The sequence below is a fragment of the Xenopus laevis genome, chromosome 1S (genome assembly GCF_017654675.1).
Source record: "Xenopus laevis strain J_2021 chromosome 1S, Xenopus_laevis_v10.1, whole genome shotgun sequence".
Lineage (NCBI taxonomy): Eukaryota > Metazoa > Chordata > Amphibia > Anura > Pipidae > Xenopus > Xenopus laevis.
The window spans coordinates 192,931,273-192,954,432 of NC_054372.1; the positions used below are offsets into that span (position 1 = coordinate 192,931,273).

Genomic DNA, 23,160 nt, shown 5'->3' on the forward strand with positions numbered 1-23,160 from the left:
CTAAATGCCCATGCAGAGTAACTGGCGGCCCTTAACATTGAAGTGAATGGAAAATAACCTGTGGCATTTGAAATGAGCAACAATCTCAACACTGCGGGGGGGGGGGCATTTAATAATCCCCCTTAAAAATGCCTTAAAGGACATGTCATTTTTATACAGATTTATAATGGAAAATTCCTTACAATTGTGTTTTGTCTTTCATTAATCAAAAAAATATTTTTTGGGTTGACCTGTCCTTTAATTATGCCGTGCATTTTCTGCAGCCATTCTCCTCCTTTAATCTCCCCACGTCTAAAGGAGAACTAAAGCTTAACTAAAGAAGTAGCTAGAAATGTTGTTTTGTGCTTCTGTGCCAGCCCAAGGCAACCACAGCCCTTTAGCAGTAAAGATCTGTGTCTCCAAAGATGCCCCAGTAGCTCCCCATCTTCTTTTCTGCTGATTCACTGCACATGCTCTGTGCTGCTGTCACTTACTGAGCTTAGGGAGCCACTCACAATATACAGTACACATAGAATAGAAATGTCACAATATAAGGCTGATTAGTAATTAATACACATAATTACTACATGGCAGCACAGAAACCAGTGCAATTAGCATCAGAATTTAATAATCAGCAAACCTGTAGCATCAGCTTATATTACAGCCAGGGAAGCTCATTTTCTGCTGGATAATTAGTGACGAGCCCTAAGCTTAGCTTCTCAACAGCCAATCAGAGCCCACTGAGCATGTGAGTGTCACAGACACTTTCCAAGATGGTGACCCCCTGTGACAAGTTTGAAGTCCTGAATCATTGCTGCTATTGACAAGCTGACACTTTAGCCTTGTGCAATGTCCAATGTATAAAATGTATTCATTTTTAGGGTTTAGTTCTCCTTTAAAGCAATCAAGTAATTGAGATCAAGCACTTTTATGCCTAATTTACTGGAATCCCTCAAGGTAAAGGTGATAGAAAGAAAAGTCCTTTTTGCCTTCAGCAGGGAGAGTATTAACTCGTTCTGCTCTTTTTGCTGCATTGCCATCAAACGGTGCAGAAGAGAAAACAAGATGATTAAACTGTGGAATCAGCAATTCAGAAGAAACATTTTTACATGTTTTATGACTGTAGGGATAAGGAATAATATACCCCCTACTGCATACCTCCCAACATTTTGGAAATAGAAAAAGGGACAAAAAGATTTTGCTCACATGGTGCAACATTTTCTGACCACGCCCATTTTCTGGCCACACCCCCTAATTACCATGTCCATTTTACAAAATTTGGCAGGTTACGAAACTTTGAACACGTTTCTGTGGTTTTTATGTGTTATAACAGTTTTTCTAATGAAGGTAGCTTGCCCTTTAAGCTGCAAGTCACAGTTTCCCCAAGAGACCTGATTATCTTAAATATTTACGATTGTTTCTTTGCTTATCTTAAATATTTACGATTGTTTCTTTGCTTGTCTTATATTGTTACAAAAGTGCACCTGCCACATATTCTGGGCTCTCTGCCAATTAAGTTAGAAACGTTGTATCTTTATTTGGCTGTTCAGTGCAGGAGATCAAAGAGAAAGTCGGGACAGTTCATGAACAATCCGGGACTGAGGGTTTAGCTGCCAAAATCGGGACTGTCCCACGAAAATGGGACAGTTGGAAGGTAAAATAAAAAGACACAGCCTCAGTTTTAGTACTTTTATACATGGAACACCAAGATGAGTAATATTTTTATATTTTACAACAAGGGTGCATTATTTTTTATGAACATGCATGTTTGAGTAGTCATGTGACACATCTGCTATCACTAAGCGCCAGTTATTATTATATATTTTATTATTCATGGCTCTTGTACTTTATTGTCTGATCTGTCTCTGTTGGGAAATGGGCAGCGGAGGTGGGTTGGTAACTCAGAAGAGAAAGAAATCTGATGATCAGGGTACGGCTCCTGCACGGCTCTGTTTTTTAAAACCCGCACCCAACCCATACATGCTTTCCCCAAGCCTGACCCCTCCTTAGCAACTCCATGAATTTTCACCTGACTTTCTCCAAGCAGTGTTCGTTACACTAACCGGAAGTGACGTCACATTGACAGAGAGTGATGTCACAATGAGTGTTTTTACCCATTAGGACGCTTGGATTTTTTGCTGTTTCCCCTGCATTGGCCACATGTAACCCCCCCCCCCCCCACTGCAGAGGATTGGGTACTTGTGGGGCACCCATACCCTGGGCAAATAATTAATTATATTGCGGGTATTCCGAAAGGTACCTGACACAAAGCAGGACTCTAGCTCCCGTTAGATTTGTGATGGAGCTTTCTCAGACGATTATGGAAATAATACCGAAGGGCTGAAAGGCTATAATCTGTCAATAAATAAATGATTTGTTGTTGAGCTTTACTGTCATCATGAGAAGAGGAGTCTGTATCACACAGAGACGGTTAAAACCTTTGGCACATTCAGCGCCACTTTCATGCCGTAAAGATCATCCCAGAGCCATTTAATTGCACTGACCCCTCTCTGACTACAGAACGTCTGGAACAAACCGGATCAAACTGTAACAGTCCTGGTTGAAATTATAATGGATGTTCACTTAATGTTGTTTAATGTGATTTAAAGGTTATCATGTGATAAGGCAATTAGGCTGGTGAGATGATATTCTGCACTGCAAGCAAAGGTGACACTGCCTATTCAAAGGGTGGTTCACCTTTAAGTTCATTTTTAGTATGTTATAGAATGGCCATTTTTAAGCAACTTTTCAGCTGGTCTTCATTTTATAGTATAGTTATAGTTTTCAAGCTATTTAACTTTTCTAACTTTTTTCATCTTTTAAAGAGGTAGGGTCACTGACCCCTGCAGCCAAGAAACTGTTGTTCGGAGAGGCTACAGTTTTATTGTTACTTTTTATTAGTTATCTTTATATTCAGGCCTCTCCTATTCACATGGGCAATCCTGGGGCTCCTGCCGCACCCCCCACTCCTCGCTCTGCACTTAAAGGGGTTGTTCACCTTTGAATTAACTGTCAGTATGATGTAGAGAGGGATATTCTAAGACAATTTGCAATTGGTTTTCATTTTTTATTATTTGTAGTTTTTAAGTTTTTTAGCTTTATATTTAGCAGCTCTCCAGTTTGCAATTTCACAAATCTGGTTGCTAGGGTCCAATTTACCCTAGCAACCATGCATATACAGGTATATACAGATGCAAATACAGGTATGGGACCTGTTATCCAGAATGCTCGGGACCTGGGGTTTTCCGGATAACGGATCTTTCTGTAATTTGGGTCTTCATGCTTTAAGTCTACTAGAAATTCATTTAAACATTTAATAAACCCAATAGGCTGGTTTTGCTTCCAATAAGGATTAATTATATCTTAGTTGGGATCAAGTACAACTACTGTTTTATTATTACAAAAAGGAAATCACTTTTAAATATTTGGGTAATTTGAATAAAATGGAGTCTATGGGAGACAACCATTCCGCAATTCGGAGCCTTCTGGATATCGGGTTTCCGGATAAGGGATCCTATACCTGTACTGTAAATTAGCTCCACTTAGTGCTTTTGCACTTGTCTCTCGACCCCTATGAATCGGCAGTACTCTTTAATGCCAGAAGAGCTAAATCTGTTTTGAACTACAATTCCCAGTATCCATGCTCAGTTTTGTAGCTCAGCAATAGTTGGAGCAGACACATTGTTAAGCCAATTCGCCAGTATTGTAACACAAGATAATATAATCATCGCTTTATTTGGTTTTCATACTGACAGGGGCCTTAACAACTCACCCAGGACTGTAGGTGCAATGTTCCTATTTGCATTGCTATATAATATGTGATAATATGAACACGACTCCGCTGACACCGCAATTAAACTCGGTAAAACCTACGTAATGAGGGTCACGTGCCCAGTGCATGAGGTTCTGCAACAAGCAGATAATGCCCAGTTATGATTAACTGCTTTTATGGTTCTGTGTTTTCTATATTGTAATGCAAGGAATGTTTATTGTGTTTTACGTGCGTGTTTTTTTCTTTTTTTGTACCCTGAAGTTTAGGCTACATTGCAAAAACAGCTGAGTGTATAGAGCAATATTCCAGTAGGGAAGGTGTTTTTGTGCACACAGACAGATAATGAGGCAAATATAACAAGTCATGCAAATGGGTTTGCTTTGCACCCGCCATCATTGTGCACAACAAGCAGGAAGTGGGGGCTCCAAGAGTTCAGTAAATCTCTGCCGGCATTGGAGATCCGCCAGGGTCTGAACTTGGGGAGTGCAGAAGAGGTATGTGGCCAATGACTCCCAATCATTGTACCCTAGACACGTGCCTCTTATAACTACCCCTAGTTTTGGCTCTGCCCAAATTATTTTATATCCTTTACAAGCAGAGTCGGCTCGTGCCCTAAGCAATCTGGCCCACAACGTTGCCCCCTCCTTGTGCTCACGCATACAGGCCAGCGCTAAAAATATAAAAATACGTCGCCGGTTGGGGGACATAAGGGTCTGAACTTGGGCTAGCTGCAGAAGAGTTTTATGCCTGGTGCCCCTTTACCTTTGTGCCCTAGGCACAAAGGGCCACGTCTATGCGCCGAATTCCCTATTTTGGATTCGGCCGAACCACTGAATCATTTGCGAAAGATTCAGCCAAATACTGAATCGAATCTGAATCCTAATTTGCATATGCAAATTAAGGGTTGGAAGGGGAAAACATTTTTACTTCCTTGTTTTGTGACAAAAAGTCACACGATTTCCCTCCCCGACCCTAATTTTCATATGCAAATTCGGATTCAGTTCGGCTGGGCAGAAGGATTCAATTGAATCCTAATCCTGCTGAAAAAGGGTGAATCCTGGCCGAATCCTGAACCGAATCCTGGATTTGGTGCATCTCTACTAGGCACGTGCCTCTTCTTACTACCCCTAGTTCCGGCCTTGTTTGCAAGGGGCAGAGCACAGCCAGAGCCGGACATCCATGAGTTAACACTAGTGCCTCTGCTTTTGCACCTCTTACTGCTCTTCTGTTCTGGGTCTAATTATATTTATTTTATATTAAAATATAAAATGTTATATTTTATATTATTTATAGGAAGGCCAGTATTATTTCTGGAGATGGTGGCAATACTAGTCAAGACCTATACGCCTGCCCCCTCCATTGATGTCTTCACCCATAACTCATGTAGCTCTACCATTACTGTAGAAGCAGGATTGTCAGGTCTAATTTTTAAAACCAGCCAAAGTCAGGTACAAAACCAGCCCAAATCTAGCCGAGAGGCACTTCAAAAGTAGCCCAAAAATAGCACAATATGTGCAGTGAAAAAAACTTGAATATATGTAGAATACGCCTTTTTCGCAAATTTTTCCATAAAGCAAAATGTGACAGATTCACACGTCATCAGGGGCATAACTACAGAGGGGGGCCCGGGAGGTATAGGGGCCCCATAAGGCCCTAATACATATACAATTTCAATAAATATTTGGTAAAACAGGTCAACCTCTAGACCAGGAGTCCCAATACTTTACTAATGCAAGGTCTACTTTTATTGATATTGTCCCATTATGATCTACATCCATAATAGCATTGTTAAAATATTACTTAAATATTATATTGATTTATTGAATTTATATTACTATATTTAAAAAACAACATTCTTATGTAGCATTAACAGAATAAATATATGAATAAAAAGAATTAAACAGAAGGATAATTTAGTCAAGCGGCTTGTTGACAGTGTTTTAATATCTACTGATCACCAACTAAAGGTCTACTGGTACATCCCAATCTACCTTTTGGACACTCCTGCTCTCGACGTTTTGGTGCCAGTAAATTATCTAAAATTGAGGAAAGTCAGAGCCCAGAATCTGGTAACTCCTGACTTCTACACAAGTCAGTCCAGTTGCATGCTGGGTTTTGTAGTCTTACATTAAACTTGACAGTTGGCAAATTGTTAAACAAAAACGATGCATTGGGAGACACAGGTTTGGCACATTAGGGCAAGAAAAAATGTTGGCTGGTTTCCAAACCAGCCAAAGTAGCCCAAATCAGTACCTTGGCTAATTCATACTTTCAAAACCCGCTTGGGCTTTAAATTAGTAGCCCAATTTGGCTGGAAAACCGCCAACCTCGCAACTCTGTAGAAGGCAGCCCAGTTGAGAAACTCTGGATGAGTTGAAGATTAGGGATCAGGTGCGTCACTTCTTCTAATGTACCTTTAAATCCATCCATTGCTCCTGTGAGGCAGGACTATGTGTCAGGCCCAAGAAAGTCACCCACTTTGCAAATAGAAACTCAGCCTTGAAGCTCCTGCTAAGCAGAAAGTGTCCCGGCACTGTGACTGGTATGGCAGCAACGCGCTCTCCGGCTGTATTCAAAGGGCTGTCGGAATGATGAAACAAAAGTGTAATTACCCAGGTGAAAGTTCAGAGGATATTATCTCACACGGAAACCCACTTACTCCCTCTGCGAATCCTCTTAAATCCATTTATATCCGTCAGAGTCAAATAACCACACTTACAGGCAGAACCTTGAACCCACTTTTAACAGACTGGGCACGAGGCTCATTTTATGGTGCCAGCTTTAGTGACAACTTTATTGCCTTATTAAAAATTACACGTGTAAGGAAAACATTTTTATAAAATGCAATGAAATGTATCCGAGAACTGGCACCCCAGGTGGTCTCCCTGCAGAAGCCTTTTCTTTCTTGTGATTCCTGTGAAAAGAGAAAAGTTTTATTATTCCAGGATTTTGAGCTGCAGTGGAGCCACTGCCAATATCAGTTGGCTTGTCTTCCGCCATAGACCCACCATTTATACAATATTATTGGTACGTCTATGGCCACCTTTAGGCTCTGGCTTTCCCTAAAGACCCTTGATCCAATAAATCTCTGGTGAAAACTTTAGCTACTGTAAATCCAGGAAAATGGATTCTTCTTAGCTGTGAGGCAAAGGAGGGTGTGAAGGCCCTTGGCCCTTTGTGCCTTCTGGCTGGGAAGTTGGGGATAAACGGGTCCCCCTTAGTTTAAGGCCTGAAGACTCAAAACTGCAGAGTCTTCTGGCTGTAGAAATCGGCACTGTTGGGAGTCTCTGTAAGACTAGGGTTGCCACCTTTTATAATTTTTTTTACCGGCTGCTGGGGGCAGGGCCTCAAATGGGCGGGGTGTGATGTCAAAAGGGGCGTGACGACAGAAGGGGCGGGGCCACGCGACGGAGACCCACGGACGCTAGAAGAGGGAAAAAAAAGGTAAGTTGCAGGGGATTGGGGGCAGGCCGAGGGCTCCTTTTGACCGTATTACAAATTTACCGGCAGCTACATTGCCGGTAAATTTGTAATCCCGGCCTTGGCAGGTATTTTACCGGCTAGGCCGGTAAAATACCGGCCAAGTGGCAACCCTATGTAAGACCCGGCCGGGAGATTGTTCAGCCTCTTACCTCCCGGCGCATCTCTCCAAGAATGGCGGTGGAACTCTTCGCCTGACTTCGATTACGTCTTCTCTACAACCCTGCCGGTACCTCACTTACGGTCTTGTTACACACTTCCTTGTTGGTTTCCACAGCAGAAAAACCGGGGCCCCAAAAGGGCGTTGGTGAACACCGGAACCCACAGGGTTCACATGTGCTTCCGTAAGGTACAGTCGCCTAATAACGTTCCTGATAATGTAGTCGTTACAGTCTCTTCCTTTAAATGTAAGGTTCATTTTGGCACATGTTGTGCTTGTGCGAGCACTTTAGCAGATATGCACTTTTCTAATTGAAAGCACAACCTCTGCCTTTTACTTTAAAAGTGCCTCAGTGCTAAACAATCCAGCGCTAGGTGCGGAGTGCAGTGCCAACAGAAACAGTTTTGTCCTTACTACTTGCCATAGGCCATTCAGGGCCGGATTTACATATTGGGCGCCCCTAGGCCCACTGCCGTTTGTCGCCCCTGTCCCCTCCCCTTTTTTTGTGCAAATTTTCATCATCTGGACCAATGTGGGTATGGTTGGGCAACATGCCGCCCCCCTTAAATCCTGCCGCCCTAGGCCCGGGCCTAGGTGGCCTTTCCACAAATCCGGGCCTGAGGCCATTGCTTCCTAACTTGCTTCTGAATGAAACACAAGCTAGGGGGGACCCCCTGCCTGCCCCTCGTATATACAGCACTCCCAAATGAAGGCAACACTGTATTCATGGGGGAACAATATGGCAGCTACCAGGATTATATTTCACCTTTAGTGCAGTCCATAAATGATAAGAACAATTGTAAAAATGTATTTCACAACCAAGGAGTGGAGTGATTGTTTTCCCCTGACATTGCTGCAGAGAGAGAATCCTCATGCATTTATTCATAGAGAAAGGAATGAGTTTGCCTGGGCTGCACATTGGAACTTACACTGATATAAGGGAGGAAGGTTCCCTGGGATGTGTGAAATGTAATTATATTTTGTGGATACGAACCCTCCAGGCAGTGCTGTGCATTGCTGTTACTTTTAGGCATTTTGTTTTTTTATTCTTTTGGAAATATCACTCATGGTTATAAACAATAGTTCTCTTAAAATGTAGGTTTCATATTTTTTTATGCATTTCAGATTAGTGTTCAGCAGTTTGCTAACCTCATGGTGTATTACTATCTTCATGTTTTCCTTCAATTAACATCTGCCCCTACTGTTGCCATCTAGAAATACTGTCTTCATCCAGTCCTACTATCTCCACCATGCCCTACTGTCCCCATCAAGTCTCTTTATCTTTATCTTGCCCTACTGTTGCCATCCAGTCCTTTCATCTCCATCATATCCAACTGTTGCCATCAGTCCTTTCATCTCCATCATATCCAACTGTTGCCATCAAGTCCTTTCATCTCCATCATGTCCTACTGTTGCCATCCAGTCCTTTCATCTCCATCATATCCAACTGTTGCCATCAGTCCTTTCATCTCCATCATGTCCTACTGTTGCCATCCAGTCCTTTCATCTCCATCATATCCAACTGTTGCCATCAGTCCTTTCATCTCCATCATATCCAACTGTTGCCATCAAGTCCTTTCATCTCCATCATGTCCTACTGTTGCCATCCAGTCCTTTCATCTCCATCATGTCCTACTGTTGCCATCCAGTCCTTACATCTCCATCATGTCCTACTGTTGCCATCCAGTCCTTTCATCTCCATCATGTCCTACTGTTGCCATCCAGTCCTTTCATCTCCATCATGTCCTACTGTTGCCATCCAGTCCTTCCAGCTCCATCATGCATTACTGTGTCCATCCAGTCCTTTCATCTCCATAATGTCCTACTGTTGCCATCCAGTCCTTTCATCTCTATAATTTCCTACTGTTGCCATCCAGTCCTTTATCTCCATCATGTCCCACAGTCCTTCAATCTCCATCATGCCTTACTGTTGCCATCCAGTCCTTTCATCTCCATCATGTCCTACTGTTGCCATCCAATCCTTTCATCTCCATCATGTCCTACTGTTGCCATCCAATCCTTTCATCTCCATCATGTCCTACTGTTGCCATCCAATCCTTTCATCTCCATCATGTCCTACTGTTGCCATCCAGTCCTTTCATCTCCATCATGTCCTATTGTTGCCATCTAGTCCTTTCATCTCCATCATGTCCTACTGTTGCAATCTAATCCTACCATCTCCACCTTGTCCTACTGTCCCGGTCAAGTCCTTCCATCTTTATCTTGCCTTACCGTTGTCATCTAGTCCTGCTATCCCCATCTTGCCCTACAATCACCATCAACTCATTCTGTCATCTATTGCCCTGCACTTGTTATCTAGCCTTACCAGCTACATATTGCCCTACTGCAATTGTATATAGTAAAGCAAGATGGAGACAGTAGGGCATACTGTCTCCATCTCGCTTTACTATACCTGCAATCCCATGCCTCCTTCCAACAGCTGCTATTGTCCCCATTTGTATCTTTTGGTTCCACCCCAGACAGATGTGATCAACCCTAACTAGTTGGATATTTTAAGTACAAGTACAAGGTTGAGGTCAATTATATTGTGAATGATAAAAACCATTTCAGTGCTGGGAATTCTGCTGCTCCAGTAAGAGGTGATACATCCTTTGCTAACCCTGCAGTGCAGAACTGCTCTATCAGCGACAACAGGCTCATTATCTAAGGGAGAATTGTACCAATTTAAGTCAAAGTTGATTTCTCTCACTCATCGTGTAAACCCGGCAGATTGACTGATTAATTTAACAAAGGAAAATATATTGAAACTATTCCTTAACCACAGTATTTGAAAGGGGAACTTCACCCAAAAAGTCCTTTTTTATAATAATTGTAACAATATAATTTGTCCTTTGTACATTTTATCTATGTAACCCCGCCCCCAATGGGCTCTTCTGATAATAGGAGTATCTGTCCCCTATGTGTAGTTTAACAACAGCCATAGAATTCTGCTTATTACCATTGCCTAACATTTCTATCATTCACGTATATATATATAATATACAATATAATGTTTTACTATCAGTGATTATATTATTCTCATCAAAACTGTTCTACTGAATGTAAAATGATTTGTCATTTGTTGCAGCACTAAATGCAGTTAATGAGATTTTAATAATTCTATTTTTCTTTAGGGTTATCTCTCCGAAGGGCTGGTGACTAAATGGTATCGATCCCCGCGCCTTCTGCTGTCCCCTAACAACTATACCAAGGCTATTGATATGTGGGCAGCTGGGTGTATACTGGCAGAGATGTTAACTGGGAGAATGCTGTTTGCAGGTAAAGCTTATTCCCATTCCCTTTTATTTCTAAAAAAATATACAAAGATACTGTACTGAGTTCCCTGCCTTTATATGGTCACAGAACAACCCCTCAGTGACTTCTAATATCCTTATCATTTACAGTAGGGGGTACATTATCCCTTATAATACATGAGTGATACTCAGAGTTCCCTGTATAACTGCGCCTGCAGCCTTGTGCCTTTATATGGTCACAGAACAACCCCTCAGTGACTTCTAATATCCTTATCATTTACAGTAGGGGGTACATTATCCCTTATAATACATGAGTGATACTCAGAGTTCCCTGTATAACTCAGCCTGCAGCCTTGTGCCTTTATATGGTCACAGAACCCCTCCGTGGCTTCTAATATCCTTATCATTTACAGTAGGGGGTACATTATCCCTTATAATACATGAGTGATACTCAGAGTTCCCTGTATAACTCAGCCTGCAGCCTTGTGCCTTTATATGGTCACAGAACAACCCCTCAGTGATGTCTAATATCCTTATCATTTACAGTAGGGGGTACATTATCCCTTATAATACATGAGTGATACTCAGAGTTCCCTGTATAACTCAGCCTGCAGCCTTGTGCCTTTATATGGTCACAGAACAACCCCTCAGTGACTTCTAATATCCTTATCATTTACAGTAGGGGGTACATTATCCCTTATAATACATGAGTGATACTCAGAGTTCCCTGTATAACTCAGCCTGCAGCCTTGTGCCTTTATATGGTCACAGAACAACTCCTCAGTGACGTCTAATATCCTTATCATTTACAGTAGGAGGTACATTATCCCTTATAATACATGAGTGATACTCAGAGTTCCCTGTATAACTCAGCCTGCAGCCTTGTGTCTTTATATGGTCACAGAACAACCCCTCAGTGACTTCCAATATCCTTATCATTTACAGTAGGGGGTACATTATTTCCTATGTATTTATATAAACTACACAAATTCGGAGGTGACTTTTTTGGTTCTGTTCCCCACTGTGATCAAATATTTGGTCAGATCCTCATTTAACTCATAAAGAGGTGACAGAAAGGGGAAGATAAGAACATTCAGCACAGGCACATGGAGGGATACTCTGCCAAATTAATCAAAATGTGGGTTATTTTTTTTTATTAGAAATGTACAATAAAACTAAGAGGCTTATGTGCTGTGTAAGAAGATCTCGTAGTGGATAAGGAGATTATACATGTATTTCCATGGCTTTTATTTGAGCTACAATATCTCCTAAGTAGTTTATATCCCCCCGCCCAGCCCTTTTATTTTTGTTATATAATTCACAATACTGGATTTATGCATATAAGAGATAGTCACATTCATCTATTTTTATCAAGTGTCAGTGCCGGGGGCAAACAAAGTTGTGCTCAAGGCTACTATGGATCGAACCCCAGACCCCGTAGACTGTAGACTGTTACTAGTAGTATACCCACTCAAATTGTATAAGGTTCAATTGCTCAAAGTACACTTCTGAACATAATTCTTTTTCTTTTAGTTTTCCAGATAGTAGCAACTTTACACTGCTAATATTATACATTTATAACAACAGTAACCCCTGCTATTCTGTCTGGCCAGGGATAGATGTCAAGGGACACCTCTTGCGTCAGGAGTTTCGTGTGGCTTTGACTGAATATCTGGGGGATCAACTGTTCCAGTTTTCATGATTTTAGCAGTGTAAAACATAAAGAAATAATATGTAAATGAAAAAAGTGCTCAGGAGAGAACAATGGGGCATTAAGTTGAGTCCCTTTCCATCATCCAACCCGACTACTGGATTAAAACCGCCATGGCAGATATTGTCCATGATCCCGTCTTTTCAGCAGTCCATCAACCAGATGAATTTGGCTTGTGATGCTGTTCAGCATTTGGATGATAATTGTGAACATGCACAGATAAAATCATTGGGAGAACCTGTAGAAAACCCACGCAGACACAGGGAGAGCATACAAACTCCTTGCAGATAGTGCTTGCCTGGAATTGAACTCAGAACCTTAGAACCAAAGTATATAGAAGCTGTCTGACAAAGTAAAATAGAATTGTGAAACTATCAAACCTTAGGCCATAAATCAAAGAGAAGAGAGAGAGTCTATACTTGGTCTGACCTAGGGATCATTCAGCACATACATTCAAACCAATATTTATGGGCTCCTTAATGGAAACTGGGTCACAGATCTATGTTTGTACATGTCCTATGTATATCTGCTATTGTAGTTATTGATCTTCCATCTGAGACCTTCTGAACTTTTGTTGGTTTGTTAATGTGTGTTCTAGTCAGTTGCTGTTTAAAAGGAGGCATAAGGTTTATTTTTTGCATATGAAAATCTTAGGGACATTTCTCTCATTCATAGGTGTATGCCTGTGGTTCCCAAAACAGTTGTGCTATTAGGCCCCAAAACTTAATGGGAGGAGGTGGCAGTTACTAAGAGGTTCTTGTAGTTTGGGATATACCTGCAACTAGAGTAGGGAGTAGAGTAGTTGAGCTTAAAGGAGAAGGAAAGTCTGTTTGCACTTGGGGGTGCCAAATGTTAGGCAACCCCAAGTGATTGTATTGACTTACCTTAAACCCCGGGCCGGTGCTCCTATCAATAGAAAACTGCACCGGCCCGGGTTTTTCTAGTGAGCACCACATAGAGATCTTCTTCCGGCTTCTTCTTTCTTCAAATTTCCCCCGGGAAAACACATGCGCAGTAGAACGAAATAGCCGACTCTTTAGTTAAAGTTCGGATTTTCGTTCTACTGTGCATGCACAACCGCGCAAAGAAAGAGGAAGCAGAAAGAAGATCTCTCCGTGGTGCTCACTGGTATAACTCCAGGCCGGTGCAGTTTTCTGCTGATAGGAGCACTGGCCCGGGGTTTCAGGTAAGTCAATACAATCACTTGGGGTGCCTCACATTCGGCACCCCCAAATGCACACAGACTTTCCTTCTCGTTTAAGTACAAGCAAATATTGGACCACCAAGAAGGGCCTGAGATCCAAAATTCTGCACACATTGCAGTGCTGGTTGGCCAATATGGTTCCCTAGCAGATGATATTGCTATTGAGAAACAAGGGAGCACTGTGCCTTCACAAATTTGATAGGTTGAGTATTGGTTCTACAAAGGTATTTTGCGTTGTTTTAAAATGGCCGGAGATTGAAAATCCTGGTAGAGATTGCATCAGGCAGCTTGGTTGGCCAACATGGTTCCCGAGCGGATGATTTTAAGGGACTTCACAGATTTGAGAGATTGCGTGTTGGTCCTCAAGATGTAATAAACAACACTTTGGCAGTGCCAGTTGGCCAGTATGGTTTCCCAGAAGATGATATTGCTATTGAGCAACAAATGAGCACTGTGCTGAGTGACTTCACCGATTTGAGTGGTTGAGTATTGGTCCTGCAGCTGTAATAAGCATTGGTTTGGAAGAGCCTGAGATCAAAAATTCTGGTACAGATTGCATCAGGCAGCATTGTTTTGCTAATTTGGTTCTCCAGTAGGTGATATCGCTATTGAGGAGCAAATATGCCCTGTGCTGAGTGACTTCTCAAATTTGAGAAGTCAAGTGTTGCTCCTCAAGAAGAAATAAACAATACTTTGAAAGGGCCAAAGATAAAAAAATTCTGGTAAACATTGCATTAGGCAGATATGGTTGGCCAATATGGTTCCTCATCAGATGAACACGCTTTTGAGGCGCAAGTGAGCACTGTGCTCAGTGATTTTTTACAGATTTGAGAAGCAAAGTGTTGGTCCTAGAGAAGTGTTTTGGAATGGCCCCACCCTGCTGGTCTGTTTCTAAGAAATGATTTGCTTAGTGGGATTTATGAGCATAGAATAACACTAGTTCACCTTGTATTATCTGCATCTCCTGAGATGTTCAGCGATTAACTATTTATACTGCATGGGAGCCTTCCACCATTGTTGGCAAACTCCTATCTCTCTCCATGTCTAACCCATTCAAACAAGTGCTTAAAGGAGTTTGGTAGTTTCCAGCCTACTCATGGGCTCCAAAGATTTCTTTATCTTAAATTTTTAACATACATAAATCTTGTAGCACTTTGGTTCAGGCTCAGCATAGCTTTATCTAGGGAGGCTTCTTATAGGTTCCTTAAATCCATTGTGCCCCAATCTCATCTTTGAAGGTAGCAACTCAATATTGTGCATTCTTGTTGGAAAGGAGTTAAGTTAGAATTACCCCCCCCCCCAGAAGACCTCAGCTATGAAAGAACAAGGCCATGTGGCCTAAAGGCTTAACTTGTCATTAATTCCCTTCCCTTGAACAAAGTTGAAGCCCAAGGGGCAACGGAGAACACTGAATTAATGCAGCACGGGGTGGATTTAGGGTATTTAAACTCTGCACTGAGCATTATACAGTAAAGACCTAATTTAAGGTAGTTGCACAATCACAGAGCATTGACCAGAAATTACCCTCATAGTCGAAAATGATAAAAGATCTAGGAAAGGTGGAATGTATATAACAATATTTTTAATATATAACATTACAGAAATTTAATCAGAACACCTGTATCGTTTTGGACCCAAAGGAAACTCATGCTAAAACCAGTGATCTGCCCATTTGACCTCTGCATCCCAAACAAGTCTTTAATTGTCTTTTCTCATTACAAAACCTTTCCTTACCTCTAAAGCAAACCCCCCTGAGGCTTTCAGCATTCGGAGCAGCTTTGTGCGGAGCCCAACAGTCATTAAATAAATCTCACGGAGCAGATCGGTGTGGGTTTAATTGCTGTGCCACACATGATTAGCCACGGCAGGATAATGAAGTCCCACGTGGCTCATTAAAGGGGAAACAATGTAGGACCAAAGTAGCTGTATTTTGTTCTCTTAATACAACCAATGCAAGTACCTGGTTACTCCCAAACTGCTTGGTATATGCACCACTTTATTACACTTTTATTTGCTCATTTTTGGGCAGAGATCAAAAAGAGATTAAAAAAATTATTAACACTGATAATATAGAATTTCAGGGTTCTACTGCGGGGCAGAAGGATATTAGCCCTGGGGGCATGGGGAGGCCGATTTATCAAAGGTCATATTTCAAATTCATGTGAATTTTTTTCAAATATACTCACAATTCGACTGTGAGGTTTTTTAAGAGAAAATGTGAATGTCTAATATTTGATCGAATGGTTCTGACCATTTCCATTCCATTCATATGAATCGAATTTTTCTCCCGGAAAAAAAAACCTTGAATGCCAGGAAGGCTATTAACATCTCCAAATGACTCAATGGACCTCTGCCATTGACTTCTACATGAACTCGGCAGGTTTTAGGTGGCGAATATTCGAATTAGGACTGTTTCCAGTGTTGAGATGTGATATATCTCATATTCAAATTTACATTTGAATAGGGGGATTAGAACTCGAAAATTCTAATTTACTATTCAACCCTTAATAAATCTGCCCCTTATTTTCGAAAAAAAATGGTTAGTTCTTTTCAGTACCTCATTTACTGATGTGCCTTGACTTTCAGCACTGGAGTCCTAGGTTCAGTTCCAGACAGGTGTCTATCTGCAAGGAAAGAAAGCTAAAGAACCAGGGACCCTAACTTTTCAAACTTTGACCCTGGATAAATCTGCAGTATGATGATGGCGGTGAACCACAAAACCATTTTTTTTCTTTTGCAAATTCAGGAAGCCACGAATTGGAGCAGATGCAGCTGATATTGGACACGATCCCTGTGATTCACGAGGAAGATAAGGAAGAGCTTCTGAAAGTTATGCCATCCTTCATAAACGCCACTTGGGAGGTTAAGAAACCCATGAGAAAACTTCTCCCTGAGATGAACTTGGAGGGTAAATATGATCACGGATCCAGCATGGTGCAAAATTAAATGTCTGCCTCTCATGGGTACATATATATATATATATATATATATATGGCACAGTTATATTTCCCAATATTGATGCACAATATTTGTGTTTTATAAAAGCAATTTCTCTTCCATGAACCAGAGCAGCTGCTGGTTACCAATGAGACCACAACCTACATATATGTCTTACTGGACCCTAACTAGAGTGGGGGAGACAAACATGGGGGGCGCCCTCCACCTTAGAGAACTAATGAAGCACATGCTAGCCAGCACCCCCCCACAAACACACAATTTTAGAAACAGAGGGAGAGACAAAAAGAGTTGCCACGCGTATCACGATGAAATTTCTCTTGACCACACCCATCTGTGTGGCCACACCACCTAATTACCATGTCCATTTTAAAATTTACCAGGTTATGAAAGTTTGAACACATTTTTATTTTTATATGTTCAAACAAGAATTTCCAAGAGTCCAGGAGGGAGTAGGCACAAAACAGCAGTACCCTACATAGAAACCAGGGTCAGGACATGATCTGCCTTCCCACACTTCCCCTCCCCTGTCTCTCTCTCTCTCTCTCTCTCTCTCTCTCTCTCTCTCTCTCTCTCTCTCTCTCTCTCTCTCTCTCTCTCTCTCATAAGGTTAAATGTGCCCCTATGGCTTTAATTCTCTTCATTTCCCTAGTTGCTGGGCAGATTCTCATGTAGCTAGAGATATTTACATAGTTATATTATTGGCCAGGAAGCGCAGTCACCACGTCACACTCTGGTATAGTATAGAGTGAGAAGGGGTGGATCTTCTGCTTTGGCTGCTGGATGCTGATCCAGCTGGGTGTGCCTAGGGGAGCCTGGGTACAGCAAGGCTCAGAAAAGCCATGTGCCTAGAGGGACCGGGTCCTCTAGTGTCTAAGTTGGGGAGCAGGGACCCCGTGAATGAGGCTAGTGAGTGGCAGGGATATATCTGTAATAGACTCTCTAGGAGAGTGAGATAGAGAGTACAGATAGTAAGAGCAGCTTTGTGCTCCAACTAGGAGAGATAGCAAAGAGGTAGCTCTCTCCTCAGCCAGGACTGGCCTGTAAATAGCGACACAGACTAATAGGGAATTAGGGCTAGTGTGTTCCCTGATCCCCTGTGTGAGGATCCAAGTCAGGGTGCTGAGATCCTGAGGGTGTATCTATCCAGGTGTTACACTATCACTATCACCTCAGAGAGTTCCACTGTGCTGTCTCTGTAGGAAAGTACCTGGCATCTACCTTGGGAGCTCTGTGTGAGCGGGTGTGTCTGTATATGATTCCAAATGCCTCTGTACCGCAGTGAGTAAACCTGTCCATCATTTATCTTGGACAAATAAACGTTATTGTGTTATACTGCAGGAATCTCCTGGCGCCCATTATTCTCATTGTTGTTCCACAGTAGCCTGAGAGTTGTAGTTGCACTACACCATTCCTTCTATTCAGCAAAGACCCTAGCCTGGGGTGTTTGAGTCACATGTAACCCATACTCTAAGCACTAGCTGGACATTAGCCCCTTTTTGGTTTGTTTAGCCAAGTTAGCATTACACTTGCTTCCAATCTCCTGGCCCCAACCCCTATGTTCCGCCTCCAGCTCTCCCCCTCCCTGTTTGCCTCCACTCCCCTCCCTCCCCTCACAAGAGAGCCACCCTGAGGCCCACCTGCTGCTGCACCAATGTGCCACACGCTGTCCTTCCTCCTCCTGACTCCACGTGATGTCACCTCCGGGTTTGCGCAGTCACAGGTGGGCAGGCTGGCGTGAAAGGTCCCCTCAGATCCCGGCAGCAGTGGGGACCCTTCAGGACTTGGGGCCTTAGTTACGCCACTGTGAACCCAATGTGTCTTGTTTTTTTTGTATAACCTTAAACTAGTAGTAAAACATAAATAAAGCAAAATTAGTTACCCAGGGGTTAATTCCTCTACATTCTTCTGTGATTCCCATCCCATATTCCCTTTTGGTATCTTCTTCCCCTTCTTTTTTACTCTGCTTTTTCTATTTCACCCCCCACCCCATTTTCTCCTGCCTGCGTATGCCTTTAAGAAACAGAGCAGCCATAACCATCTTGGATGAGCTGATATTGTGCAGAGTTTCTTCCTTTCTGGGGCCCTAAACACAATATTTGGAACTGCCCAGTAAGTGAAGTCATTCGATATCCAAGATGTAGTTGGCCCTGAAGGGTTTCTGATGATGGCTGCTCTTAAGAGCACACCATACTGTGTGTAGACAGGAGGTACAGCTTTGGACCAATTGCATTGAGCTATGGTAAAGGAGGATAAAATAGTGGTGCATGTAAAAATAACTTCATATTTTTTTATACCTAAGAAAAATAAGCTGGGTAAATATGGAAATGTAACTTCAGCAAATGGAACCATCTTGTTAAAGGAGAAGGAAAGGCTAAAACTAAGTAAGCTTTATCAGAAAGGTCTATATAAATACACCAGTAACCCCTCAAAGTAATGCTGCTCTGAGTCCCCTGTCAAAAGAAACACCACATTTCTTTCCTTCTATTGTGTACTCATGGGCTTCTGTATCAGACTTCCTGTTTTCAGCTTAAACCTCCAGGGCTAGGGCTTGAGCATGCTCAGTTTGTTCCTCTCCCCCTCCCTCCTCCCATCCTTGCTGTAATCTGAGCTCAGAGCTGTAAGTGAGCAGGGAGAGACTCAGGCAGGAAGTGATGTCACAGCAAGCTAATATGGCAGCTTCTATCCTAAACAAACAGAGACAGTGTCTAGAGCTGTTTACTCAAGTATGGTAAAGCATTCTACAGAATAAATACATCGTTCTAGCTTGCACTATTGTAGCTAATCTGTTGGCAATAAACTGTCTTGGAGCTTTCCTTCTCCTTTAAAGCAGAACCTGAGACACATTGGCCAGAAGTTTGTCCTAACCAAAGACCAGTGAGACCATTTCCGTACAATGTACAATATTCTGGAGATTACAAAAGCTCTGGCCCTTGGTTTCTGTTAATATAAAAAATTCCAGAGCTTCCATTCCAGCCATAGTGTTGTCACAATTTTCTTTTCCTTGAGCCCAATTTAATTTTCAGTGGTATCGATTTATATAATCCCTTTTTTATTGTCTCATGGCCAGAAGCGGTTTCCTAAGCCTTCAATAAGCAGGGAACTCTTGCTTTGAGGATAAAGGGTACATTCATACTGATGATTTAAAGGGGAAGTGTGTTCTTGTTATAAAGTATTCTCAGGTAGATTGAGATCTGAACTTTGCCCGGGACATTGACCACCTTGGAAAATACATAAAAAAAACTATGTTGGCTACTACCTACCATCTACCCAATGTCTTTGATCTGTTATTGCATTAAGTGTGAATACATGTAAAAAGCACTGTATATTCCATTAACAGAGATGTATACTCCTTCAGTGGTTAACCTGAGAAGTACGTGGCCAAATAAGGCAGGGATCCAGATGGCCAATCATAAATCAGTCAGCTTGGGATGTTTATGTTATTCAAAGTCCTTCATGTTTAATAGTGTGGAATAGTTTGATGGGTTTGTGGTGGAGACATCGGTGAGCAAAAAAAAAGTTGGGTATTGGTTGGTGATGTACAACCTGTTTTCCTTGAGCTGCTGGAGGAGCCCCACCCCAGGCATTAATGGGTTTCAGCGCAATTGAACTGTGAAAAACCTTGAGATTTGAATGTTGATCAGTTCCTCATGCGTAAGATAGATTTAGGGAAAAACCATTATATAAGTTATTATATTTTTTTACCAGCTATCGATTTCTTGGAAAAGATACTGACCTTCAACCCAATGGATCGATTAACTGCTGAGGCTGCTCTACAGCATCCCTACATGAGTCCCTACTCCTGCCCTGACGATGAGCCCATATCTCAACATCCCTTCCGGATAGAGGATGAAATTGATGATATTTTGCTCATGGAATCCAGTCAGAGCCAACTCTCAAACTGGGACAGGTGAGACTTCTACCCACATTTTTTATTTCACCCCTGTCCAACCACTTCCAGGTTTCATGTTGGTATCTTATTGATTGGGGAGCAGGCATGTGCACTCTAGAAGTGCAGAAGCACCTGATTGTCAACCAGAAGTGATATTGTCAGGCTGTGCAATGATACAGGGCAACAATTAGGTCTTCAAACTTCTCAAGGATGTGTTTCAAAGAGAGCCTGGGGGCCAACATAGTGCTATAGTTGGTAAATATCTATTATCAGATCCTAGTTGTAACATGTTAATTAATCATATCGTCTACATAGGTATCAAGTGAGTCTGTCTTCCGACTTGGACTGGAGGTCCGACCTAAGCCGTGGAATGAGCGATGTCCAAAGGGACCCTCGAGCAGGGTCTGAACTGCAAGTAGAAGAAGCTCAAGTGGACCCACGCAAGTATTCCCAAAGCAGCTCAGAGAGATTTTTGGAACAGTCTCACTCTTCTATGGATAGGGTTTTTGAAGGAGATTGTGGAAGGTCCTTCGAATATAAAGTGGGGTCACCTTCCTACCTGGACAAATTGCTCTGGAGAGACAACAAGCCCCACCACTACTCAGAACCCAAGCTAATTATGGACCTCTCTAACTGGAAAAGAACAACAATCCCACCAGCTGATGACTTAACACTGCAAGAGGAGCCATCCAACCTTTTTCTAGAGATAGCTCAGTGGGTGAAGAGCACCCAGGTTGGTCTTGAGTGTCCATCCAACCCACGTTCAGAGACACAAGAACTTAACCCACCTTGCTCTCCTAGACACGAGCTGCCAAGTAGTATCAGCAAAGACGCAGAGTCTCAGTTTGACCTTGATGTTTTTATCACTCGGGCGTTAAAATTATGTACAAGCCAAGAAGACTTGCCGGACAATAAACTGACTGATCTAAATGGAGCCTGTATCTCAGAACGCCCAAACGAAATTGTACAAAAGGAAACATTTCATAAAGACAGATGGTAGAAAGAACATCTTTGAGTAATTATGGGGGTTTTTTTCATAATGTTTTCATAACGAAACACTAGCAGTTTAACAGATGGGCTATTTTATTGAGCATATTTTTTAACCGTAAGACATTTTAAACCTTACCCTTCATATCTCAGAAATGGAGCGTTGCCATAAAATGACGTTGGTTTGTCTTGTGACCCTTTTACACTGAAGATAACAAGCTATTTTTGTCCTCTTTTGTGAATCTTTACAATGAAAGACCAGAATAAATGCTGTAAGTCAATGAATTATTTTTATTAAAAGGTGGGTCTGGATTTAAAGGGACACTGAAAATTTACACAGGAAACTAGTCCTGGAGTTATTAGGGGCATGACTTTTGAAAAAATGTGTTTTCTACAAAATCACTTTATTGCGCTCCTTCCAGTAGCATAACTATAGAGGAAGGGTGGGGGTGGCATTGCTGTGCGCTGGGCCCCACCAATTACTTTTCCTGCAGGGGGCCCGACACACACCACTTACACCACTGGCTCCTCCAGCTAAATACTGCATTGAAACCTGTTTTTCAAAAGAGCAAACAGATTTTTTTATATTTAAATTTGAAATCTTACATGGGGCTAGACATGTTAGTTTCCCAGGGGCCCTCAGCCATGTGACTTGTGCTCTGATAAACTTCAGTTACTCGTTACTGCTGCACTGCAAGTTGGAGTTAAAGTAACCAAATGACGGCTCCCTGACACCTGCACTGCTAAAAATGCTCTCATGCCCCACCTAGTGGTAGATATGAGAACAGCACTCTCTAGTAAAAATCCAAGTCTTACCAAGGTCTCAACTCTTTCAGTTACATTGAGTTGAAGAAACAGTAACTTATCTGAAAGCATTGTAATTCATGACAGAATCCCTTTATATGTATAATTCCATTTATGTGTGTGTGTGTGTGATGCATCATATGATTTACCTTCTGTTTTTGAGCTGGGCATTGGTTGGTGATAACAGGGCAAGCATTATGGCAGTTCTCAATCGTATGTATAAATGCAAATATGCAGGGAAGCTACAATATATTATCATACCTCACTGTGGTCTCAAATCACAGACCTGTGTTTCCTAAAAAGTGGGCAGGGATGGATAAAAAAATATCACATTAACCCTCTGTTTTGTCACTTTAAGACATATTTCTGGGTTTTTTTCTGCTTTCAACAAAAATATTTGGTACTGAGTGCTGAGATTTTTAAATGTTTTTCTTTAATAAATTATCAATGGAGCATCTTTATATCTGAGAAAATTAACTGAAAAATCTTTTTACATTTAGGAGGTTATTTATCAAAATCCGAATTTTTCTAATTATTTTATTTTAAAAAGTCATACCAAACTAGAGTCCACGTTATTTATTATTTAAAAAGCTTGATTTTATCAGATCGTGGAAAAACTTGATAAAATCTATAAAAAAAATCTATAAAAATCTCTTTTGGATTTTTAGCCAAAATAGTCGGATTTTCGGACTAAATCCAGTACAGACCACACAAACTTCTAAATAGAATAGGGACCTCAGCAGGTCAGAGATGGTGGATTTTCGAATTTGGACTTTTTGCATTAAAAAAAACCACAAAAAGATCGGGAAAAACCGAGACTTTTTCAGATTGTCGCACAAAAACCCACAACTTTTTCGGATTTTGTCGCACAAAAGTCAGCAACTTTTTCGGATTGTTGTGCAAAAAATCTGAATTTTTCACATTTGATGCCTGAAAAGTCTGAATTTTCCGTGAAATCTGTG

The 23,160-nt window shown here is 41.7% G+C and overlaps 1 protein-coding gene across 5 annotated transcripts in view; it reads left to right on the top strand.

Annotated features, from left to right (window-relative positions):
* The window catches only part of mapk4.S (mitogen-activated protein kinase 4 S homeolog), a 69,167-nt gene extending 47,497 nt beyond the window's left edge, over positions 1–21,670 (top strand). For all 5 annotated transcript variants that reach the window (XM_041580635.1, XM_041580633.1, XM_018244590.2 and 2 more), the window contains 4 exons: positions 10,526–10,670; positions 16,307–16,468; positions 20,224–20,425; positions 20,723–21,670. In XM_041580635.1, the coding sequence (XP_041436569.1) occupies positions 10,613–10,670; positions 16,307–16,468; positions 20,224–20,425; positions 20,723–21,407 (1,107 nt within the window). In that variant the 5' untranslated portion in view covers positions 10,526–10,612 and the 3' untranslated portion in view covers positions 21,408–21,670. The remainder of the gene's footprint in view (positions 1–10,525; positions 10,671–16,306; positions 16,469–20,223; positions 20,426–20,722) is intronic.
* The last annotated feature ends 1,490 nt before the right edge of the window (positions 21,671–23,160 follow it).